Below are 19,775 nucleotides of genomic sequence, written 5' to 3'. Positions count from 1 at the left end.
GTTAAATCAAGCCTTGATCTTTGTGAAATCTTTAAACATTTTCTTACTTTTGTGTAATTTTAAGATTGTGTAAGACATAGCGGTAAGAACTCGTTCTCCTTCAAAGATGTAGATATCCCATATCCTGAGGTTTAGTGTAAAAGGAGTCTATAATTAAAAACAAAACAAGATAAGATTAACAGCTTACTCTTGTCTGGTATTTATAATTTTATGACAGGGTTTTGTAAAGAAATACTCACACGATCAAGGAAACACTGAAAAAACCATTTCATTGTGTAAAAACTTGTGTAGATTTCTTGAGAATCCTGAAAAAAAACAAAGACTTCAAATTTCTGGATTGCAGTAAATAAAATACGACAACCCAATACTAAAAGTTAGGAAAGCTGTTGGAGGTAGCTCTCAAAGCTAAACATAAAATCATTTCATTCCAAATCTTCTGCAAGCTGGAGTATTTCTAGTGTTTTTTTTTTTTAATTTTTTGTTATGTTAATCACCATATATTACATCATTAGTTTTTGATGTAGTGTTCCATGATTCATTGTGCGTAACACCCAGTGCTCCATGCAGAACGTGCCCTCTTTAATACCAGGAGTATTTCTAGTTTTTTCTCCTTACTTTCTTTCTCCCTCCATCTCACTTTTGCAAATCACCTTAAGAATAAATCCTTCTTCTATAGGATTGTAATATAACATTTTACAGTGAAGTATCTCTGCTTCACCAAATTATCATGTTTCATAGTAGAACATGTCTATGGTTCACTAAGGACAGAGTTTGTATGACCCTTAAAGTATTTTTGGTGCAATAAAAAGGCCTCCAAAATTACTGAAAAATCACATATCGTTAAAAACTGCACCATTTGTATATATCATCTGCAAAGAAGTGGTTTGATTTTATGAGTTAGGGCTGTGATGGTTCATCAATACTAAATTCCACAAATCTCATGCTCTTCGAACACCTGGGAATTACAAATGCATAGTAAATGAAATGGACAACACCGCAAATCAATAAAGCAATTGGGCCCAAAGGTTGCACTCAATTCTTCTAGGTTTATTCTTGGTGTAAGTGGGTGTTAAGTCAATGTCACATCTACCTACCAAGTGTTGCTTAAGCTTGGATAGAAATTTATTCAGTATTTTTTCATGATGTTCTTGAAACCTCAAGAGTTTAGGAAAACCTTGAACAAAAAAGCCTAGAATACAAACATAAAAAGAGTATTTCATAAACAATAGCAACAAAAACCCCTTTCAAAATGCAACACATTTCTTTCATTTTTAATTGTCAGCAACAACAAAAATCCAGTAGTTACTAAGATACTTGTCCTCCCCACCAAGTAAATAATTGTGTGTGAGCTCTGGGCAATGAAATTTGCAATCTAGTACTTGTTTGGTAAAGACCTCCTATAACCTTGTAAAAATATAAAAGAGGACAGAATATTTCTGAATTAAAAGGGAAACTTAGAAACCAAGAAAAAAATGAAAACTGAAGCCATTTACCAGGATTGTCTGTTCTCTTCAAGTATCTTAAAGCATATCTTAAGTGTGCAAATTTCTTGTAAGTTATTCTAATCTTGAGGACTTATTTTGTTTTATTGTCAATTTGCTACATAACAAACATTTTGTTGTTTTCAGGCTTACTCTAAAAACTTCATTAGTATCGTGCTTCCAAGGCTTTAATCACTTTTTAATCCCTTCCATGATATCTGACATCAGCTAAGACATAATGACACTAATGATCAATGTTGTTATCAGAAACCAGAGTTTATCCCATCTCATTATACAACAGAATCTCTAAGATTTCTCGGAAGTAACTAATGGTAAATGTTAAGTTAGTACTGATTTTGTGTATCTAACTCATGGAACTTTACATCTATTTTCATTTACAAGTTTCCTTTCAGATATTCTACACGATCCATTAAAAAGGTTATACACTCAACAGATTTAACATTTCTCCATATTAGGTATGTCCAATGGGGTTTTATGTAATTTTGAAAGATGTTAATAGATGTCCTGTGTTTTTTAAAAAGAATCCAGGGGAAGTACTGTGTGCTCTACAAACCTGTCTGGCATATTCATGATGCATAAGGGCTTCTCAATCTTTCTAACATGCTTTATAAACTAAAGAAACTTTGTTTGCTTGATTAACTCACTCTGCCAGACTTATTTGATCTTGGAGTCCCATTTTTTTCTCCCCACAAAACACCTGCTTCCAAAAAGTGAAACTGCGTTCCTCCAAGAACCCGAAGAACATACTTAGTGTAAAAATTTCCAGAGATAGAGATTCTATTCCTCCCATAGTAACATTTTCTGATGTCATAAAAAAAATATACATTATGTATCTATCTGTGCCCCTTTGATGGTCAATTTGATAGGAATGGGAATTAGAAGAATTTCAAGAAAAAGTCTCATTTTAAAAAAGGCAATGCCCCTCCCTCAGTAATAAACACTAGCTCAAGGATGCTAAGATAGCTAACATTACTTCACTTGTTAGTGATATCCCAGACTTGATATTTTAAAATCTCATTTTCTTCAGCCCTCACTTTATTCTGTACATTTCTAAGTGACATCACTATCATGTAAGAGATGCAAAGAACTGAGGCAACCCTCGGTGATAAAATTCCATAGGCAGACTTACAAATATCTCTAAATACTAACTTATCCAAAATAATGACCTAAACTGCACAGTAAATGTAAATATTAGGATAGTAAAATTAATATTACTTTATAGACCAGACTGGTGACAACTGCCAAACGTAAGCTTATCAGGTGTGTTCAAAAGAAATGACTTTCCTAGACTTGGACAGTTTTCCACATAATTACATACTACTGAAACTGTGACATCCCTTTGTACTTCAACACAGATCAGCAACACCATTTATCCCATGGTAAATCAAAATAAAGGTGGGTGAGGGAGAGTTATTTTTCTTCAAGATGCCTTTTCAAAAGATACTGTTGGATGGCAGTTTGATATACTGTGTCTTACTTTTGGAGTCTACTGATGGGATGCAAAGTGTCCAGAAACAGTTATCATTAGTAGTAGTATTCATTTAAAAAATATTCACAAGGAAAAGTGAGGGAGATGGCCAAATGTGCGTGCATGCGCACGGACACACATGCCCCCCACAAAATACCACCACAAAACCACATGGTAAGAATGTGAGAATTAATAAACTATAGTCATAATTTTGAAAATGTTAAAATATCACTTTAAACATGTGGCAGGTCCCTCACCACAAAAAGTTTACTCACAAAAGGAACTTAGATGATCTATTCTTCAAGCAATTCGTGTTAAAAATTTGTTTTTAACTTGGTCTTATCACATGGATGGCACTGGGAAAATAATTTTGCATTAAATGGGCAAATGGCCACTTTTATTTCCAGAAGAAGATGCAATCCAAACTCTAAAGTTTCTTGTATATGCTTGGCAGATATAAGGGAAAGGTTATTAAGAACAATCTCCTAACTTGTTAACCAAACGTTCATGCAAGTTTTGAGATATTAAATAATGAAGTACCCATAACATGTTATCAGCAGCCTTTTACTGTAAAATGGAATCAATTTTATGGCTAAAAGAACCAAAACACGCATTTCACTGAAATGAAAACTGCATGACAGTCTAGAAGTTTTAGTCAAAGGCATCTTTTATTTCTCCCATTAATATAGCTTTCCTAAATTCCTCCAAACCTAAATGAGTTTCTTCTGACTGGGGGCAAGTAAGGAAGGAATCTCAAAATGCCAACAGTGTATCTTGAGGTAAACATAAAGGAATATAAATGTGAACAGAAATTTAGCAAAGTTCAATAAAGGAGGAAATAAGAAATGACTCACAAACACTAATTGACTGAACAGCCCCAGACATTAAGTTTTTGTACTTAACCCTACCAAACATCTTTCAAAGTTTTTTAATTTACCTTTTTCTCCCTTCCTTGTTTATTGTTTTTGGTGAACTATATGGGTTTTCTTACCATGCATGGCATGTTTGGGGCCTGAGAATAGTTTGACCAGGGCCCAGAAGGCATCTTCTTCATTCATATACATAAGGAGCAAAGCTGTGATCTGGCTCATCCCCTGACAGTATCCAACTTCCTGAAGATAAATGAGAACAAAGAAACTGGGGATTTTAAGATCCAATTACATGCATATGCACATACAAAAACCTGCCCAACAAAATAATCAGAAAATGCTTAGACACATGAAATAATGGACAATTCTACAGATAAAGACCACAGTTTTACAACACTGAACTATATACTATAAAAGAATAAATTTGTATTCAAAAATAAACGTAGAAGCATGAGCAAAGTGTCAAGCTACATGTATTTTTAGTGTCCCCCTCAATACCATATGCCTTCTGTAAAGAGAACTAATAGTTTCTTTTTCCTCTGTATATATTATTCTCAGTTCAATATCCCTCCTCTTTGTTCAAATGCTGGCAAGTTTCTCTCCTTGTAACAGTTCCCAAGTTGCTGTCTTGTCTCCGCTAGATTTCCTGGCCCTTACAGAGACACATTTTGGGATACCCAGCCAGTCTGTGTTCCTTCTCTGAGAACTGCCTACTCTCCCCATATTCCCTGCTAGTAATATGGCCTTAGAGGTTCATGTTTGTGCCATATAAACCAAAGCTGGTGGAGCAGAAGAGGTCACTTGACCCCACGGGAAGAGTTAATTGGCTGCACTGACTAATCACATACTCTCTCCAGGATATCTGTAATCAGATGGTGAGATGCATTTAAACAGAATGGTCATGTTGAGTTTGTGGGTGCAATTTTAGCCATGGGAAAACTGAAAAGTAGGCAAAGAAAACAATCTGGAGAGAGAAACAGCAGAACAAGCAGTTTACAGAGATAATCATTTACCGTGTGGCCACAGAGTAGAAGAGATAGAAAGTGTAGTAGCTCTTTCTCAGCGAAGGCTTCTCACTTTCCATGAGGCCCAACTTTTGTTTCCTTTCTACAAAAAGGCCTTTAATAAATTCTTTTTTTAACTTGCCCTAGCTTGATATTTCTTGTAACTTAAAGGTTTTAAGAGAAATTACACACCCAAGGTGCAAGGTTGTCCTCTCTAGAACCTAGTCAGTAAGCATTTAACATCCACGTTAGGTTCAACACTAATTGATCTTTCCCCAAATTATCATCTCCCCACTGAGTGATAGATATGTTAAGAACAACATGTTCTATTACCAAAAAGTTTACTTTTAGCCTACTCCTAGGGTTAGCAAGTAGGTACACATGGTCTCCTATTTGGCCCTCACTGAGTAAACAAAATGTGACCTTGAAACACAAACTCCCAGGGGTGATGAAAGGTGAGCAAGGGTTGAGCAAAAATTCATGTGCCCACCAAATTCCTAAACTTCTATCCCTGCTCATTCTCAGCACGACTGGGTAAAATAAAAACAAGACAAACACCACCACAACAGAACAATCCCAGAGAAAGAGGGAAAAATGAGAGAGATTCCCTGGCATAAAGTGGTTTTTCCCACTTCTGAATCAGCTCTGTTCTAAGATCCCAAGGTCACCAGAGAAGCCTCGAAAAGATCCACAGAGGCAGGGGGTGCCCAAAGAGTTCCTCCTGTTCCTTAGAATACAACTCAAAGCGCCCTGAGTGGGTATGCTACGACTTACCGTGTTATAAATAGAATATGCAGCAAGAACATGGAATAGGGACTGTTGCCTAGAGAAAAGAAAGTTTATATTGAATATATTTTGGTTATTTCACATATTTTTAAATTACAAACAAAAAAAGAAAGTTTGCCTGAAAATAGATCATCCAGACAAAAGTACTACTGTAATAAAGAAATGATCCCAAGCTCAAATGTAAACAAATACTCTGTACGGTCTAAATTTAAGGCTAGATGACATTCGTTCTTTTTTTTTTTTTTAAAGGGGGGTGGAGGAGCAGAGGGAGAGAGAGAATCTCAAGCAGGCTCCACACCCAGCACAGAGCCCTATGAGGGGCTCGATCTCATGACCCCAACACCATGCCCCAAGCCAAAATCAAGAGTCAGACGCTTGATCACTGAGCCACCCAGATGTCCCTGACATTCATTCTGACAGAATGTATACCAAAAAACAAAAATGGCTTCACAAAGGAGGGCAACTATTCTCACTACAAAATCATCCGCATAGGAGCAGCCAGCCTGACAGAACTATGGAGGCCCTGTGAAGCCCCGGTTACAGTGCAGGCCAGGTACAATACCTTGCAGGGCTGGGGCATCCTCTGGGAGGCCATATGTGCTCTCAATCAGCCACCAATATCTAGCGCTCTCTCTCCCGCAGCCAGGACGCTGGGGTCCAAGATTCAAGGGGCAGAAAGGGGGATGACTCTACCCACTATCATCCCTCGTAGTCCACTAGCCAACTGTTTGCTTCCCATCCCATTAGCCTTAAGCTCTGCTGGTCTAGGAGTCCTAGCTCCAAAGAGAGAAATGTTTCCAGCAGGACACACGATGATTCCACTGGACTAGAAGTTGAGATTGCCACCCAACCACTTTGGGCTCCTCGTCTCTGAATCAACAAGCAAAGAAGAAGGTGACCGTACTGGTTGGAGCAACTGATCCTGATTACTAAGGGGAAACTGAGTTGCTACTACACAACAGATGTAAGGGAGAGCAGGACTAGAATGCAGGAGAATACTTAGGGTGTCTCTTACTAGAGCCAAGCCTTGTGATTAAAGTCAATGGAAAACTACTGCAATCTAATTCAGGCAGGACTGCTGAAGGTCCAGAACTAAAATTTAGGTCACCCCACCAGGTTGAGAACCATGACCAGCTGAGGTGCCTGTGGAGAGCAAAGGGAATATGAAATGGGTAGTGGAAACCAGCCATAACTATGTGCCCAGCCACAGAAATGATGACTCTAGGGGCGCCTGGGTGGCTCAGTTGGTTAAGTGTCTGCCTTCGGCTCAGGTCATGATCCCAGGGTCTTGGGATCGAGCCCCACATCGGGCTCCCTGCTCAGCATGGAGCCTGCTTCTCCTTCTCCCTTCACTCCTTCCCCCCACCCCCGCTTGCTCTCTCTCTCAAATAAATAAATAAAATCTGAAAGAAAGAAAGAAAGGAAAAAGAAAAAGAAAGAAAGAAAGATAGATTACAATTCTGAGCATTTCTTCCTTATTTTGGTATATGTGTTTATATATATGTATTTAAAAATATTTTTGTCTTCCTCCTTCCTTTTCCCTTTCCATCTCATGTATTAGCTATATTAGACAGATGTATTATTAACAGTTTATTTTATATTGCGGTATTTAGGTTTTAGAATGTCAAAGCAAAAAAGTAAACATCACCAAGGACTTCGCATCCTCTTGTGGGGAAAGGGTTACACTAGTTTCAGTCCAGTTCTTTCAGCAAAAGAGTTCTATCATGTTAGGTGAAGTATGACCTTGTATTACTTGTATTTGGAAACTGAGTTGACAAGGATGTACTCTACTGGTCAGTATGCCACTGGTGTCACCTTGGCTAGGCTACAACCCCCAATTATTCAAAAGCTAATCTACATGTTGCTGTAAAAAAGCATTTTTTAGATGTGATTAAAATCCATAAGCAGCTGACTTTAAGTAGGGGAGATGATCCTAGATAATCTTGGTGGGCCTGATTCAATCGGGTGAAAGGTTTTAAGAGCAGATGTGAGGCCTCCCTGAAGAAGCTCTTCCTGTGGACAGCAGCTCCCCTTGTGCTCAGGAGTTCCGGGCTGTCTCTGCTGGTGGCCTGCCCTCCAGATAAGGGATCCACCTAGTCAGCCCCCACTACAAGCCAATTCCTCTCAACAAATCACTGAATACACATCTCTTACTGGTTTCTGTTTCTCCTGTTGAACTCAGCCGATACAGAGGTCCGCAAAACTCTCACTCGTAAACTGTAATACTCATTTCAGTCATTCATTCCTCATTTGTTTTAGTTTCAGCTATGCACTGGGGTCAAGTTTATAGGGATCTATTTGTCGCTGACATGGTTCTCAAAAAGTAACACAATCTCCCATTTCTTTACTAAGATTTTAATAAAAGTAGCTACTATATTTTTAAGAATTCCCAGATCATAAAATGACTCTTTACCAACCGAATGGCATCTACTATGTCCAAGGTTAAAAAATTTAAGGGAGCCTAGATCCTAGGTTTCACTCAACACGGGCCAAACGATCTACAAAAGCTTAAACCCTTAGGACCTGCATCAAAATTATGGTTCATACAAGACATTCTACTCACTCATGTTTTAAGTTAACAAAGACTTTAATAAATACTCTTTATAAATGCTACTTACATTTCGTAACATTAAAGTGTACTTACTTAACACCGTATCTGTCTCTAAACATAATATGGTCCCTAAATGTGCGGTTGACATCAAGGTCTATTTGTCTGATATCAGGTGAACAACCCCGTGCTCTGTGTTTTAATTTCTGAAGAGAAAAAAAGAGGGGAAGAAAGCACATTTTTATGGAAATCAATTGTTGAAAACAATTCTCATGAAAATAAATCATAAAGCAATTATCATTAAAAAACTGTTTTGGTTTAGGAAAAGCATGCCTGTGGTTCCCCAACGAAAGTGAAAAGGCACACAATGAAGAGCTTCCCTCCCACCGATGCCCCAAGTCTCCCACACCCATCCCTTCCCTCCTCCCGCCACCTTTCCCCTCCCATTTTAACAACACAGTCAGATTCTAATTTGGAATGAAGCACTTTCGGAGTCTGCCTTGCTAAGACTATGTAAAAGCTCTTCACAGTTGAGCCACACAGTCCGCTAGGATTTCTTTTTTCTTTCCAACACAATATTTTTGTTTTCCTTCGAGCTAATCATTGCCTTGTTTCTTGATTTGCTTCATTTTCTACATGCTTGTTGCTAATCCACTCCCAAACTCACTTTAAACTGCATCCATCTCCTCTGGTGCTGTCGCAATGGAAAAGGTACTCTCCGATTTCAACTTCGTGTAGACGTCTCTCCAGAGCCTTCAAACCTGCTCCAGCCTTGGGCTCCTGGACCTCTCAGCCTGCTGCACAGCTAGGGTCTTGGGGTCCCCCTTCACCCTCGGCTAGGCCTTCCTTCGCTTGGGTCCCCTGTTCCCTGGGTCTCACATCTTCTTCTTTCTTGGTTTATTCCCTTGTTCTGGAGGAGCACATCCTCCGGTGGCTCCTGTGGAAGGGTGTATGGAAGATAAATTGTTTTGAAAACTTCAAAAGTCTGATACTATTACCTCCTTCTTATTTAACTGGTGGGCTGTTTTAGAATTCTAAATTGGAAAATATTTTTGCTCAAAAGGCGCCGCCTTTACTGTCTTCTAGTTTCCCGTGTTGCCGCTCTAATTCTGGTTTTTTTGTATGAAATCTGCTTTTTCTCTAGAAGCTCGTAGGCATTTTTCTCTCCACGTCCTGAAACTTTACATTTCTGTGCTTGATTTGCATCTATTTTTATCCACAGGGTTGGACACTCGATGGATCTTTTCCGTCGTATAACCTCAGACTCACGTCTCTCAGTCCGGAGTGATTCTTCCGTAATTCCTTTGTCGACTTCCTCATCCCTCCCACCTGCAGTCCCATCTCCTCTTCCTGGAACTCTCACTATTAGAGTGTGGCATCTCCGGCTGTCATTTAACTTTTTTATATTTTCTGTATTATTTCCCAACTCTTTGAATTTATCATCTACTTTCTGGGAAATTCCTTCAATTGTTACTCTCAAACCTTCTCTCAAATCTTTCAGTTCTATTATAATTTTTTATGATTAATAAGCTCTTTGTCGTTCTCAAAGGTTCCTTTTTATAGGCTTCTATACTTGCTTTATGGATGTAATATCTATTTTGATCCCTCTGAAGATACTTGTGATCTTTTTTTAAGTTTTTTTCTTGCTGCTCTATAGTCTGTTTCTTACACGTTTCTTTTTTCCATTTGTTCTCGTGTATCTTTAATGTTAGCTCCTTTCCTCAAGGGAACAGTGGTATTTCGTTGTCCGCTTATATTTAAAAGTAGAACACTAAAAAGCTGATGGCAAGCTCTGTGTGCAGAGGTGGGGCTTCACGACTGTCTCTCCACTGCAGAATGATCTGGATGGGCAGTTTCCCTGAGGTTCCCCTGGAGTCAGTATCTCTGGATTTATGTCCTTAGGCTGGGCAGATTCCTCAGAGAAGTCTCTTCTGGTCTCTGGTCAGGAAGATAAGCACCTGGCCGCCAACATGCTGGGAGCAGCGTGGGAAGGAGGCCAGGATGCCCCCAGCTCAGGATATGCAGTTCCTCTGTGCCATCTCTCCGCACCCCCCCCCCCCCGCCCCCCAGGACCATCTGGGTCCTCTCTGGTCCAGAGGCCCTCCGGTTCATTCTCTCCAAATGGTAAACCTTGGACTTGTGGCCAGGGTGGGAGGGGGATGTTGAGGCTCTAACTGCTTCTGTGACGGACTCTGGACCACTTCCACAGTTCTGAGCTTCACCTCCACTCCCAGAGGCACCTGCAGTTGACAATTAGCAAGCCTTCTGGAGATTCTGAGATCGAAATCAGCCAGCCCGGGCTTCCATTTTCTCGGGTTTGCTGAGTTTAGTAAATGTATGTCTGGTTTCCAGACACTGGCAGCCACTCTCTCTCCTGTTTCTTACTCCTTGTGGGCTTTTGCCTTTACAAAAATTCCCTGCTGTCAGTTTCATGGCATTTCGGGGTAAGGGAGCTGAGTGAGGATATTTAATCTCCCAAGTTGAACTAGATAAGAGATTAAAATTTATATTAATCTATACTTAACCACACTAATGTATAATTATGCATTTATATACATATATCATACTGACTCGTTTACCATGTACTGGTGATACAGATCTCTGCCTGAATCAACTCCAATAAATACATATGAAAATATAACTGCTAATTCCTGACTTCAGCTAAAAGTAGAAAGAAGTAGGCTATCTGGAATATGTGTGTATGTGTCAAGTGTTTTGCGACTACATGTACTCTCTATGTTTTGAGGCGGGAGCTCAGACAAGGGCAGCTTCTGCAGCTTTTAAAATCATGAAGAGTAACAAGAGTATACTTCCGAGTCCTAAATACACAGGAAGATATTTATAGTATTGTGTTAAAATCACACGACCACTAAAATATTAGTGTACACTATCCCTGATAAAAGTTGATCCAGAAGATATTACCAAAATTTAGTTTAAAAATGGTAATCTGTTCATATTCTTTTTTTTTTTTTTTTAAAGGTAATGGGCAAGTAAAGAGGTTTCAGTGATTGTTCTCCAGGTCTCCTGGTAAAAAAATGAGATGTCAAAACACAGAAAGAAAACGTTTGACAGGACATGATAAAATGTGCTTTACAATAAAATTTAGTTCAAAGGCAGAAAATCACCCAAATACATCTGTAGTATCAGTTTCTCTAGAGGAAAAGAAAATCCAACATAAAAAGGCCTCAAGACAGAAACAAATTTCAGTTAGTAGGTAAAAAAATAGTAGGTCAGAAAGATTATGTCCTAGAATATTTACAAACGCGTGAACAGAATACAGGAAATCAAGCATATTTCCTATCTTAGTGCAAGGAGGTAAAGCAGCTTCTACAGTTATCTCTGAGATTGAGTGGGCTGAGACCCATGAGTGTCACAATAATACAAGAATATACATTTTATCTAAAAGAAACAAGATCTAATGAACCCATAAACCTGAAGCGGAGGTACAGCGGAAAGCATCTGTATGAAAGATCCACAATATTGTGGTATGTTTGGCCAACAAGATTATGAAGCCCCAGGAAGGCTATAGGTGAGGCTGTTAACCACGACGGACTGAACTCCTGCCATCTGTGAGATCTAGCACGACACACAAGAGAGACAAATGACACTGAGGTACACCTAAAAGAACAGGAGGAAGAGGCAGATGAGGGCACCAGCTCAGGCACCAGCAAGTCTCAGCCACCAGAGAAACATCTTAATAGTTCTATTCCTCCTGAAGTTCCAACCTGAAGAGAGCAACTCATACCATCTTTGGAGAGAGAAAGAAAGAGTGGGAAAGGAGGACCATCAAATAATGGTGCTGGGAAAACTCAAAGAATAAAAAAAAAAAAAAAAAAATTTTTTTTTCATCATAGTGTTAGAAAAAATAACCTTGAAAGTACTGGAAGGCAAGTCATTTCTTTCGTTGTTCTTATTTGTATGCCTGGCATTTACTAAATGGATCTCTCATGTTAACCAGTGCCCGGATCATTTTATTCTATGTAGAAAAGGTCTAAAAGATTGTTGAAAGCACAGTTCTGCTATTAGAATGTGTGCTGGATTGAATAGTGCCCCTTCTCCAAACTCACATCTACCCAGAACCTGTGAATGGACCTGATTTGGAAATAGGGTCTTTGCAGATGTAACTGAGTGAAGACGACATCATGCTGGATTAGGGTGGACCCCAAGTCCAGTAACTGGCGTCCTTATCAGGTCAGCACACAGACACACAGACACACACAGGGAGAAGCCGTGTGAGGAGGGAAGCAGAGGGCAGACTGAGGCAGCTGCAAGTCCAGGAATGGCGTCGGCAATGCCCAAAGCCAGGAAGGGGCGAGGAAAGACTCTCCCCCGAGCCTTGAGACAAACCAGGGTCCTGCGGACACCCTGGCATCAGACCCCTAGCCTCCAGAGGTGTGAGAGAAGACACTGCTGCTGTCTGGAGCCACTCCGTTTGTGGCACCTCATGGCAGCCCGAGGAAACAAAGACCACATGCTAAAGAAAAGTAACTGTCTCCTCTCATTAATTAAGCAAGAATTTAATGAGCACCTACCATACGCCGGCACGCTGTACGAGGTGCTGGGGCTAGATTTTATGTGTTTTCTCAGACACCATTTTCAATAGTGGCTCTAAAACTATGATACTACAAGCAAATATCTAATCAACAGACTAAAATAATTTGAAACTCTAAAACCCTAAGACATAAACTCATAGTCTGTGTAGGGCCCAAACAGCTCATTTAAAAAATCTTTTAGACACACAAAAAGTAACTCTTCAAATTAACCAGTATTTATTATCTTTCATCTTGATACAATATAACATACACACACAAACACATTATGTGAAAAAGAAAAGAAAATATCAAGAGTATTCCAAAGCTCTTTTTATAATTGGTATTGGGTTTAAATTATAAATAATTGTTCTTTTATCCATTTTATTCTATTTATATACATTCTCTGAGGAACATATTTCAAAAAGATTTTTAGATAATCATTCCTTTCAAAGGTTAATATAAACTTTAGATTTAGAAAGGGTATAGCTGAGATGACAAGGAGGTAAATGTAATGTATTAACTAATTTAAGGAAAGCACTATGGATCACTGAGTCAAAAGTTTGACTTTTGATTAACAAATAACAAAACCTAGAGATACCTACTAGTCTTGGAGAAAAATTCTTTTCTCACACCTGGAAGAAAATAGTCAAGCACACACAGGCAGCTGTTGGATAAACTGAATCCCACTGCTGTTTTCCTACAAAGTCTAGAAAGGACACTGTAGATCTCTTTATTAACACTACACTGCAAATGAGCAGTTACAATCAGTTGTTAGTCAATTTTCCTCACGAATACGCCCCAACACTGTTCATTTCAAATATGTGAAAAGCACTGGATACTTACTGACTGATACAAAAAATAACATTTTCCCTGAGGTATTTGTTCACAAGTTAGGAAGTAGATTGCACTAAACCAAACAATCAAGAAAATAATAGGCTTATACAACTCAATGTAGTATCATGTTAATATAACTTCAAATGATATGAATATCTTACATCACCTTGAAAGTGAAAAGAAATAGGTTTTACTTTTCAATTTCAAAATAACAAGTTAGCTTTAAATACTCACACTATAAAGGTCTCTTGTTTCTTCTTTCATTTTAGGGATCTCCAGAAGCAGAGCCCAGACTTCACCTCTAAGCTGGAGTGGGATTCCTTTGTAAATTCGCCTATGAAACTTATTGAAAGAAACAAATTGAAGGTTATAAATGACAAAAATCTTAGACTGATCCCTCAAATCAAACTAATTAATATTTGTTAGTCCTTTATTTTCAAAGTATCCATGATAACTGATACATTTTGACATGGCACACTTGGATCCCATCATCTCTACTTTTCAAATCCTAGCAGGGAGGCCTATACACAGGAAGGCAGAATACACAAAGATGAAAATGTTAAGTATGCCTAGTACATTGGTATTTTCATACCATTACGAAGGTGCTCCTCATGCGGCACGAAAGCATAATCAGTGCTCTTTTTTAAGGTGTGAACATCTGATTTACACATTCCCTGTTGATATAATTAACTAGTTACATACTTTCTTCCTTTCCCCCCATACATCTAAAAGGCCCCAAATAGCAAAAAGATTGCCTTGTCCCCAAAGTGTTTTCGTGGAGTGTAGAGAATACTGTAAGCCCTAATATCTTCTCCTGCAGCATCTTCTCTCTGGGGCTTTCCAGAACCTGTCAACATAACATATCCTGTCTAGCTCATAACTCGACTAATGCCACCCGCAATCTTCAGTTCTCTCCCCACCTCCCACCTCCCTGCGCCTCCCCTCCCCTCCATGCCTCCACCCCACACTCCTGCTTTCCTCTCCTCTTTTCAATTTTGGCAGTTCTCCAGGAATAACCTGCCATCACTTTTGAATGAGATAAGGAATAAATCATTAGTTTTGTCAACTTCTCAGGTCCTTATACGCTGTCACTCTGTGAATCCTAAGACTCCATCTACTTCTCCATCTTCCCATAATTGTATCTTTTTTCTTCAAAGCTAATTATTCAAAACAACATACAAATCTATTATGGTCAAAAGAATATACCCAAACAAGGAAATGACTAAACAAGTTATGGCAGAAACCTTAGGGAGTGAGGTAAGAACAGGTACACAATTACCTTTATGATCAAAATAATATATTTTAATAGTATGGCTAAGAAAAAGGATGTAAGTTCTAATAATTGAAATGCTGACAAGTTATGAATTAAGAAGCAAAGTTTCAACTACTGCTATACACTACTTCACTTTTTTAAACTAAAGCTAAGTCATGATGTAGCTTTATAAAACTGATGATGTAACTTAGAATGAGTAACAATGTAGAACAACTCTTACTGTGAAATAGTGGATATTGTGAAGTTGATTCAATTAGATAAGTCCATACGGAGTTTCAGCTTTGTTCTTTTGGTATAAACACACTATGCCTCAAATTTGAAATTTTAGTAGATAGTGATTAGAATCCTGGAAGTTTTTTAACTTATGCAGTAGCTCTAACTGGAAGAATATATACAGAAAGTTCTGTGTAAACCAGCCTCTGCTACTTGCAACATTTCCCACATATTAAGCATTTACCACCTTTAGCTGCAAACTGAGTGTGGTTTTTAAAAAAATGAATTTAAGATTTATCTTCCTAAAGGAAGTTTGTCCATCTACATTCATTCCAAAGTTGTAATATTTACCATTATACTTTTTAAAGGAGTATCACCCACAAAAAGTATTTTCAAATTAGCTCCTAAACTTTTAAAGTAAAGATGCTGTACTATAAGCATCTAATACGAATATAGGAAGGTGTGGAAACTACCACAAATGTGAAAAGTGAAAGTTTAATAGCCAAGTAGAATATGATGGCAGGTAAGCAGATTAACTTTGATGGATGTGAATCTCCATTAGGCTGATGTTTTCAATGAGTAAAACAAGAGTCCTGACATGTATTTCTCAAACTCTATTACTTGAAAAGACTTCAGACATTATTTTATTGCTTTCATCCAATTCTGTATTCAACAACTACACATAAATATCTATTTTTCATGTTAAAGTGAGTAAATTTTTAAAAAAATCAAATTATCATGATTATATTAAGAAGAAGTAACAGGAGCGCTTGGGTGGCTCAGTCGGTTAAGCGTCTACCTTCAACTCAGGTCATGATCCTAGGGTCCTGGGATCAAGTCCCCCACTGGGCTCCCTGCTCAGCGGGAAGCCTGTCCCTCTGCTTGCCACTCCCCCTGCTTTTTGTGTTCTCTGTCAAATAAATAAATAAAATCTTAAAAATAATAATAGAGAAAATTCAGGTAGAAAGCAAAAATTAATGGGCCAGTGCTACTCCAGGACTAAAATGAAAAATGAGGCACAACTTTTACTGAGCATTTACTATATGCAGGAAACTATTTTAAACTATATATAGATGTTTCTCTCATTTAATCACATCAACAATTCCATGAGATTTTATTATCCCAATTTTACAGATGGTGAAAGTGAATCACAAAAAAGTTAAGTAATGTGCCCAAGGCACACACAAGATGTCACCATCTTTTAGCAAAAGATATTTATTTTACATTTTATAAAAAACAAAGACCATCTTTCGAAGACCATTTTGCATGTACCATCTTTCCAAGACCATTTTGCATGTAGCTAGTACCCACTGTTCCGCTCAAGTGAACTTACTAAAATACACAGATCAGAAAATATTAAGGGAATCCAAGAGCAGAAAGCATTAAAATGATAATGAAACTGTATTTAAAAGGTAAGCATAATATACAGAGTTGTCAATCATTATGCTGTACACCCAAAACTAATGTAACACTATGTGTCAACTCTACTTCAATTAAAAAAAAAAAAAAAGGGAATATAAAAAGGGATGTATCTGGAATTCAGCTTTAGGAGGCAGTGAAATAAAAAAACAGGTACACAAAATCACATATACCAGAAAAGGGATTAAATTATGAGACCCTAAAATAAGAACTTTAAATTATGAAAAAAAATAAATTATGCCTATTTGTTTTTCAAATACTCACAACTCTTATATGACAGATTGACATTATGGTAACATAATTTTCACAAATTTTTACCTATCATAGACATTTTGGAAATTTTGTAAAACAAAGTAGGAATTATATCAAGTATGACAGATACAAATAAAATTTGCTTATTCTCCAGAACAGTGTCCCGTTTACATTTGTTGAGAATCCTTCAACTGACAAAGTAATGTCTCATATTTTCTATGAGAGTCTGTAATGTAGGCAAAGCAAGTGCTACTCCACTTTAAATCCTGGGAGACCATGGCACAGAGAAGTGGCTTGCCTAGGTCAAAGAATTTCGCCTTCTTAGTCCTATTTCAGGGCACTTCTGCCAAATCCCACTGCCTCTTAAGAGATTACAGCTTTAAATTAAGTAGATTTCAGCAGCAGCAGGTGATAGCTGTTTCTTCCAACTCATAAATGAACATCACTCACTCATTCTAAAAAAAAGCTACGTGATGACTGCCTGCTTTGTGGCCAACACTTACTAGGTAGGTGCTCTGGCTACAAACATGAAAAAGTTCTGTGGAGCTCACAGTAGCAGGGAAGATCTATGTGTAAGCAGATAAACTGATACCATAAACTGATATCCCTTTATTATAAAATACTGCTTGCTACAGAGCTGAGCGTCACACCCTGATGGGACAGAAGTCGTGACAGAGACAGACTCCCCAGAGGGGGCCAGAGTGGGAAAAGGAGAACAGTAGGCACTATCCTGTCTAAATGTGCAGGAGCGGTTAGCCCTTACGTCATAGGACACAAGAGACTGGGGGGGAAAACCAGAAAAGGTTGACGAATAAAGATGCTGGGGTGAGGGCAGTGAATGTGGTGGTTACTTCTTATTGGTCCAACACAGAGACTCTCACCTTGAGACTGTAGGAGAAATATTACATCAGAGGAAGGGAGGAATGAATTCTACATGACAGAATTAGGGAAGATCAATACTGAAGGATCCACAGGGATTTGCCAGGAAGGGGAAATGAGGAGATGAGGGTGAGGAAATGACTTTAGTAATATAGTTATGCTAACATTTTCTGATTATTTATTAGGAGCCAGTATATGTGTTTCTATGTCAACTTATTCCTTGTAATACTATCACATTCCCTTTTCTTTTAATATTTTATTTATTTATTTGCCAGGGAGAGAGAGAGTGCACAAGCAGGGGGAGTGGCAGAGGGAGAAGCAGGCTCCCAGCTGAGCAAGGAGGCCGTGCTATCGCATTCCTAAAGAGGAACATACTATTATTATCATCCCCATTTTATGGATGAGAAAATGAAGATGTGGAAAAGTAACTACCTCCAAACCATACAACTCATGAGTTGTAGAAGAATTGAAATTCAGTTAGTCTGACTTCAGAGACCACAGTTTCTGGTTTTGTTTTTAAGATTTACTTATTTGAGAGAGAGAGAGCATGAGTGGGAGATGGAGAGAGAGAATCTCAAGGAGACCCCCATGCTGCTCATGGAGGCTGACCTGGCACTCGATCTCACAACACCTGAAACCAAGAGTTGGACTCTTAACTGACATGACTACCCAGGTGCCCCCAGACACTGGAGTTTTAACAATCATGATATAGAATGTCTGTATGTTGGGTTTAATATATAATATCTAATAATATTCCAAGTTAAAAAGTACTACCTTTAAAAATCCTGTTAGAAATTTATTTTATGGATATGATACACAAAATCTTTAAGGAAAAATACATGAAGGTTCCCTGAAATCTACCTTTTGCTTTCAGTATCTTTGTTCCCTTGCCAACAGAATCAAGCAGTCTATTTCAGTCACAAAGATATATTTAAACATCCATCAACTAAAAAACAATTTCACTGACTGACCTAACATTTTCAATACCTCTTTCTAACCTCAGTGATTTCAAAAGAGTGATGGATGCACCAGTCCACATCACATGCTGTTCAGTAGCCAACTTCCATAGCCCACTCAGCAGGGCTCCATTTGGGGGACTTGCAACACTCCAAGTGTATTACCATGAAACAAGAGTTCATGCTGAGCCGCTTATCTCTTTACTGTCTCTCCGTTTTCTTAAAGCATCCCTGCTCCATTAACTCCTTCATCTCTGCCTCCAGATAGGCATGAGTCCCTCAAGGCCAGATCTAAAAAAGTTTTAAACCATACACAAGGCCCTATTGGCTCTTATAACTACATTCTATTTCCTTCTGACTTTTTATTGACAAACACCAAAGGGGAAAGCAAACATGAAAGATGGTATGGTAAACGAGCCCTTGAGTGTGGACATGGGATCTCCTGCTGCGACGAACAAGCTGTGTGACCTTGAGAAATTTATTTATAAACTTGGTGCCTCCATTCTCCCATCAGTAAAATAAAATGCTAACTAATATAAGGTCCATTCAGTTACCTGACTAAAAAAAAAGGGAGAAAAGTGTATCTGTCGTAGGTACTCTGCTGTGACATAGCTTAGACACAATTACATCATGACTAATTAAATCATAATGTCTCCAGCTAACAGAGATGACTTCATTTAATAGAGTATATTTTTTAAACACAGTACTACTGAACCAGGCACCGTGAGAACTGTGAGACACATAGGCAACACAAACAACCTTAAAGGAAACTGTCTTTCATTAAAGTTTGGATTCTAAAGATCCAAATACTCTCTATCACAGCTATATTTTAATTTCAAGACACTTTCAGAAATTTCTTTGTGTTACCATTACATAAGTAAGGAATCTGTGGAGAGAAAACTTCACCTCCTCTTGGAAGAGAAGAAAAACACATGCTACTTTTTTTTTTTTTTGCCTCAGTGCAATTTAAAATGAGGTATGAATTGAAAGCAGCAATTCTTTTAGAAAGTACATTCTGTTGCACACCAAACTGGACCATATATATTATCAAATAATTCCAGCATTATAGTTGCGGGAAAGTGCTTTAAAATTATACATCAAAGAAACAGTTCTGTTCAAATCTCTCTTACTAGGAACTACATTAGTCAGACTTGCTGTCAGAATAATGGCCTGGTAGAAATGCTCATTTTTACACCAGCTTACGTACTTTCATAGATCTATGTATACTCGAGGAGAACAC

General features: G+C 38.3%; 1 protein-coding gene across 2 annotated transcripts in view; it reads right to left on the bottom strand.

The window, feature by feature from the left end:
- Positions 1 to 19,775, bottom strand: part of USP6NL (USP6 N-terminal like) — a 170,903-nt gene that overhangs the window by 31,122 nt on the left and 120,006 nt on the right. For both annotated transcript variants that reach the window (XM_028114713.1, XM_028114712.1), the window contains 7 exons: positions 13,778 to 13,885; positions 8,274 to 8,383; positions 5,618 to 5,666; positions 3,962 to 4,082; positions 1,095 to 1,189; positions 240 to 305; positions 48 to 147 (listed from right to left, as the gene is read on the bottom strand). In XM_028114713.1, the coding sequence (XP_027970514.1) occupies positions 48 to 147; positions 240 to 305; positions 1,095 to 1,189; positions 3,962 to 4,082; positions 5,618 to 5,666; positions 8,274 to 8,383; positions 13,778 to 13,885 (649 nt within the window). The remainder of the gene's footprint in view (positions 1 to 47; positions 148 to 239; positions 306 to 1,094; positions 1,190 to 3,961; positions 4,083 to 5,617; positions 5,667 to 8,273; positions 8,384 to 13,777; positions 13,886 to 19,775) is intronic.

This window comes from Eumetopias jubatus, unplaced genomic scaffold (genome assembly GCF_037043125.1).
Source record: "Eumetopias jubatus isolate StellerSeaLion01/CBP00866 unplaced genomic scaffold, mEumJub1_p1.0 scaffold_8, whole genome shotgun sequence".
Taxonomy (NCBI): domain Eukaryota; kingdom Metazoa; phylum Chordata; class Mammalia; order Carnivora; family Otariidae; genus Eumetopias; species Eumetopias jubatus.
This window is presented reverse-complemented; position numbering and strand designations above follow the sequence as displayed.